General features: G+C 43.8%; 1 protein-coding gene across 1 annotated transcript in view; it reads left to right on the forward strand.

Moving 5' to 3' along the window:
* The window catches only part of LOC104499712 (echinoderm microtubule-associated protein-like 6), a gene marked incomplete at both ends in the record, with an annotated part of 57,856 nt that overhangs the window by 46,603 nt on the left and 5,105 nt on the right, over window positions 1-6,148 (forward strand). Inside the window, 2 exons of the mRNA XM_010143258.1 lie at window positions 103-304; window positions 491-617. Coding sequence (XP_010141560.1) covers window positions 103-304; window positions 491-617 — 329 coding nt within the window. The remainder of the gene's footprint in view (window positions 1-102; window positions 305-490; window positions 618-6,148) is intronic.

A 6,148-nucleotide genomic window follows, 5' to 3' on the forward strand; every position in this document is an offset into this window, starting at 1 on the left:
GTGCATTTATTTCTGTGATTAGAAACTCTGAAGAAAAGGGAATGAGGAGGGCTGTGTTCACAGTCTGTCAGGCTGTTCATACACGAACTCTTTGTGCTGCAGGGCCAACATGCAAAATTCAAGAAGTACGTGGGGCACAGCGCGCAGGTAACCAACGTGCGGTGGTTACACAATGATTCCGTGCTGCTGACTGTAGGTGGTGCTGACACAGCTTTGATGATCTGGACCAGAGAATTTTTGGGCATTCAGGAGAGTAAGCTGGTTGATAGTGAAGAGTCAGACACGGATGCAGAAGAAGACGGAGGTAAAAAGGATTGTATAAAACGTCTTGAATTTAGTCTTCGTTTTGCAAAGACTTGCACGGGCGTTTAACTAGAAGTGGGCAAGAAACTTGTTTCCTTCCTTTTCTTGGTGCAGATCTCTCTTGTTTTCTACTCTTCCACTATGAAACAAGGGTAGTTTGTTTTATTTTGTGATTTGCTTTTCTAAGGTTATGATAGTGATGTTGCAAGAGAAAAAGCAATTGACTACACCACGAAGATCTATGCAGTAAGCATCCGAGAAATGGAAGGGACAAAACCCCACCAGCAGCTGAAGGAACTTTCAGTAGAAGAGAGGTATGTCACACAGAGGCATTCGTTTCCAAATGTACGTTGCATTCTTTTGAGTCTTTTTTCATTCGACTAAAATCAGTCCTTAGAAGTAAAACAGGAATTGTAAAATTCACAAGATAACATTTAAAATGTCATTCACAGGGTACAACGTGTTAGTGTGATGGAGAAAGATATGTCTGCGTCAATACAACACCTGTGAGCGTTGTGTTCTATTCTGCTGTTCGCACAAGCAGCTTTATTCTTTCCTAATTAGTATGTGTGGCTGTACCGATGCCTGCAGGAGGGCGTTTGTGACAGGATGAGCGTGTGAATACTTCGTAGTTATGACTTTTGGTGATATTTTCATTGAAAGATTTTTCAGTTGCTTGTAATTGCATCAGATTATTACTGCTAAAGCTGAAATTCCCCGTGGCTTATGTTAGCCTTAGGCTGAATTATTCTGAAAAAAATAAGCTGAAAGGGGAACAGTAGTGGAGAGGACAGTAAAGAGAAGAGGTCAGAGCTAAGCGCAGAGGGTGATGTCCAGTGAAACACAGACCTGAGGCAGTGGGTGAGTAAAAACTCTGAGTGGGCCAAGACTGCGGGGACAGAAGAGGAGTATCTCTGACCTGTAACATACATACCCCTTTGAAATCTGGAACAGTAAATTACACCAGTGAGTTCAGCTGATGACACAACTGTGAATCCGTGCAGTCTCTTTCGATAGAACTCCTTTTTAGAAGTGGTCGCTCTTTTATCACGAGTTTTCTCGCTGTTGCCCAAAGTTGGGCACTGACAAAAGGGACTGCTGTGGGTTATCCCACAGAAAGAGTTTAAGCTTACTTGTTTCCCCCCAGTTTACCCAGAACACACAGCTAGTAACAATACCAGTAGTGCGGTGGCATGTTTGTTCTCCCTGCGGGCATCCTGCCCTGGTTAGAGAACAGCGTTCCCAGCTCCCTGCTGCAGGTGCTGCTGAAGTGAGAGAGCTGTGCGTTCGAGAGCAGCTGGCGTGGCGAGAAGAGCCTGTGCAGAGCTCCTGTCTTGCTCTTCCCGCTGCTGCCACACAGCTGCCTGGTGACGGTTGGCAAAGGGAGCGTTTTTACAGGCCGCCTCTGGCTGTGTACCCCCTCGTTGCCTGCTGGCAGCTCAGGAGTGAGGCTGAATCCGCAGGAGAATGGCACGCTGCTGAGAGGAGACCTGAGCAGTTCTGGAACAAACGGGTAACGCCTTGAACAGATGCAGCTCTAAGGTTTTCATTGGACTATGAAAATCAGAGGCACCTTTTGAGATTTTTGGCTTTAAATCTCCTTGGTGTCCTGATTTGTGAGATACACAGTGGAGTTGGGAATACTTCCTAATCTCATGCAGACCTTTGAAAAATGAATTGGTTTATGTTTTTAAAGCTGTCAATGCAATGCAGAACATCACGACAGAAGGTAATAATTTTTCATTTGGTATTTGAAGAGGAGAGCAATTGTTGGGTGTAAAAGTGAGAAGAAGATTGTTGCATCCCTTTTTTTCATCATAAAGTTTTAACAAAAATAGGCAGCAAGAGAGTTAATGATATTTTTTTCAATAGAATATTGGACCACGACAATTTCTTTCCCCCTTCTTTTAAGGATATATCTTTCCAATTTCTCATTTACTCCTATAAAGGCTTTGTTCCTCCTTTTTTCTATGAAAAGGCATGGCATACTACCTAGTGAACATGAATGTTTTGAGATCGAGTTACAAAAGAAAAAACCCTATTTTGTTTTGGGCGAATACCACTAAAATGTAGTAACACATGAAATGACAAATGACAACAGTACAACGGCCAGGTGCTTTACACCAGAAACCCTTGTACCTTCCAGCTGCTTTATTCTGCTTTGATGATGCAAAAGCAGCTGTGGAGAGAGTTTAAGTGACCGATTAAGCAGGTCTTACAATCGTTTTGTACCACTGAATTACCAGCAATATAAGCATAAGCATCAGTCTCTTCTGCACTTTGCAGCACTAGTCTCAGTCCAGGCATGAAAACCCCTGCTGTGCCTTTAGGTAAGATTTATTTCTCTGAAGCCTGGCCATGGGTCAGCAAGTGCCCTGCTTCTCCGAGAAGTATCTCAGTCTGCCACGTACCCTTCAGGCTCGCGGACTTGCGAGTCTGTCGATGTTGCAGTCCTACGCTGCGAAAGCTGATTGAGCTGCTCCTGCTGTGTGGCTGTGGAGGAAGCTCCCCCTGCAATGAGCAGGCAGTCTGCCTTTTTCACAAAAAAAATACAGTACCTGCAAAACAGCATGTAACAAGACAACAGGAGCAGGCTTCCTGTTTGTCACACTAACACTGATAATCCCCGACACAGGGAAAACGTGCTTTGTGCCACCCAACGCTACCAAGCAGCGCTGGCGCTGGCAGCTCCTCTAGTGTTGCTGTCCTACCCGCTCTGGTTATAGCTGATGGGCCTAATTAAACGGGTCGACAGCTCCTCTGCAGTGAGGTTGCCTCTGATTTCCATAATAGTCTCTTCATAATGACTGCACATGAAAATAGGCTGAAGGAATAATCTACCCCATAACAAATTCTAGACTGAAGAAAGCAAAAAAAGGAAGGTTTTAACATTCTCCATATTGTTGTTTTTTCTTGCCGGCTCTGTGTTAGCAACGATTTTGTACTTCATTTTAAAAGAGCTGCGAAATAAACCCTTGTAACCGTCCTTTCCATCTTTTCTGCTGAAGAGTCATAGCTATTCTACACGTTTTTTATATGTCCTTTTTCAATTCCAGATACTTCAATATAATCCCTTCTTTGGCATTTGGAATTTGCTGTTCTGGTAAATTTGTCAACATCAGTTTTCATATATAGCTTCTTAGGCAATTCACTTCCCTTTCTTCATCAGATTAATATAAATTACCAGAATCTATAGTCAAACAATTAGAAGCAGAAATTTTACGGTGAAATGTAGGCAAAACTGCAGTTTCCGAGGGTGTTGTGCTGTGATAGGTCCTAAGGTCTGAAGGGTGCTGGGTTTTGGATGAGGTAAGATGAGATTAATGTGTTGGCTACTGCACTTGTCAAAGACCTCAATTTTTGGCCACAGTTGTACCGATATGTGCACAGTTTATGCGGCATATCAACACTCCCAATTGTGAGTGCCTCAGAGTGAGGCTGACTTCTCTTGCAAGACGTATGAATTACAAGGCGAGCTTCCGAGCTGTGTGGGTTCTCACCTCTTCTGAGAATACAAAAGAATGCAGCAGCTAATGAAGGATTTGTCTGACTGCATTCTGAAAGCTTCCTGAAAGCACCAGGATGACTTTTCTTTGCACCTACAAGGGTCCAAAGTGACAGTCGATCAAGCCAGATGAAATTAAAAGTCTGTAAGTAATCACCTGTCAGTGCTCAGGAAAACTCAGATCAGGCTGTGGAGTCTTGAAACCTCTGTGCGCAGGGCTGAGTGACATGGCAACAAGTAATACTGAAGCCAGCTGACTAAGCTTTACATTTTCTGCAAAAGGCACAGCTGAAGTAGCCTCTCCCAGTCCCTTCAGGTATGGAGAAGGGATCCAAGAGGATGTGTTCCATTCTCTTTCAGGAAGGTACGTGGGAAAACCTGGTAGACTTTTGAGGGCGAAGATTGGAAAAATTATCCCAAATCCCAGATCTTTCCTCTTCGTGTTGCATGTCTGTATGAAGACCCCAAAAATTTTAGGAACGTGGCAGTTACATGATGGACTTTACTTGCAGGATTTGAAATAAATCATGGTCTGGTGTTTTTGCAGGGGGACCCAAGGTTTACTGTCTCCGTCAGCAGTTACAGCTGTAGGATGGAAAAATAATGGGAGAGATGAGCCTGCGGAACAGTTTTTAAATGTCTTGCAGTTGTATTAGTTGGTGCATTCGGTTCAGATGATTAATTTATTGTTGTTTCTCTCTCCTCTCCCGAACCTTCTTGTTTTTCTTCTCCTCCCTTTCCATGTCTGTCCTCCTATCCTCCTCACCCGCCCTTATTTCCCTCTTCCTTTTCTGCTCCTCTGATTGGCATCCTCTTCTTTGCTCTGCCTGCCTGGTACAGAAGCAGGGTGCCAATGAGAGGACCTGCAGGAGCAGTCTCAAGGTGTGGGAGCTCCAAGAGCAGTGCTCCCACACCACGGGACCACTTGGTCACTGGTGGGACTGTCCCAGACAATCCAGGACAATTGTAAGCTATACTGTGTGTCACGTAGAACTGTGCTTCGTTTCAGAAAAGGGCTAACATTTGAACTAGGACCACTTTAATTGGCAAAGGATTCATATGATAAGAAGTAAAACAAGCTTGCGTGAAGACTGTGTTTGTTGCTAATACGAAAGGCAGAGATGTATTCCCATTTGGCATTCTACTAACGGCTAACATATATCCTGCGTTTGCAGCTTTCACTTAGTTTGGTTTGCATGACTCTGTGTAAACTGAAAACTCTTGTAGTGTACCTGGTGATGGAAAACCCTTTCAAGCCAGTCGAATGTGTAGAAAACAAAAAGCAGCATTAGCATGTTTGTCTCATTTTCTGTTTTCTTAACACACTGGCTTGTCTCGCTCCCCATGAGTTACCTGTCTCAGAGCCTCCTCACCATTGAGTTATTCTGCATCATTTGTAATCATATGCTCTGATAAAGATGAGAACTTAAGCTGGATTTCCTCTCTTCAAATATTTTTCTTTTGATGGGTTATTTCTTTAAAACAGCATGATCTGAATTATATAAGCCTTCAAAGTAGCCCCCACAAGTGGCGAGTACAAGCCTTTGTACCATAAGCTCGATCATTAGCCATATGGTTACAAGATCTGTTCATGCACTTCTACATGCACGCTCCTGTGGGTGCAGTGTAAAAGCTTTGAATGTGAATCTCTGTCGTATTTACGTATAGGTGGGAACTCTGGAATAACACATCTTTGGGGTGGAGGAAGTAACTTTGGCCTTATTTCCGCAGAAACTTACTGTAGCATCCTTTGGAGTACTCACTTCTGCTTTCTCAACAGCGTTGTGTCAAGTTAATACATCCTAAAAGTATTTGGCAGCATGCTGGTTTCATCACTTATGCCCCCAAGGCTTGAACAATTGTGACTGGGTTTTTTATTGTCCCTGACAACCTCCTGAACTCGGAGTCAATCCCACTTCTCCCACAGGTCAGCACAAAGCTGGCCCAAAGGTCTTTTTGATTTGTGTGATGCTTAGTGGGTGGGGAACTGAAAGATGCCAGCACTGTCACAACACACGACGCATTCCCAACGGTTCTCTCTCTGAACCTGAGTGCTCTCTGAACTGAGACTGATGCCAAATATTCAGTTTTTTTCTGAGGCTTGTTGTGTAGGTTGCAGTCCAGGAAGGGTGGAAAAAGCTTTGTTTCTGAACTGTTCTGTTACGCAGGGCAAGGATGCTATTTTGTCTGCCTCCAGCCCAGAACTTCTCCATATACTGTCGGCTGAGTATTTTTACTCCTACAATGAGCACAGCTTCAAAACATGTTAGAGCTTATGAAAGGAATAAGAAAACAAATGGAAAAGACTCGTGATCACAAAGTCCAAGACAAGCCGAGGGA

The sequence above is a fragment of the Buceros rhinoceros genome, unplaced genomic scaffold, assembly GCF_000710305.1.
Source record: "Buceros rhinoceros silvestris isolate BGI_N320 unplaced genomic scaffold, ASM71030v1 scaffold13539, whole genome shotgun sequence".
Classification (NCBI taxonomy): Eukaryota; Metazoa; Chordata; class Aves; order Bucerotiformes; family Bucerotidae; genus Buceros; species Buceros rhinoceros.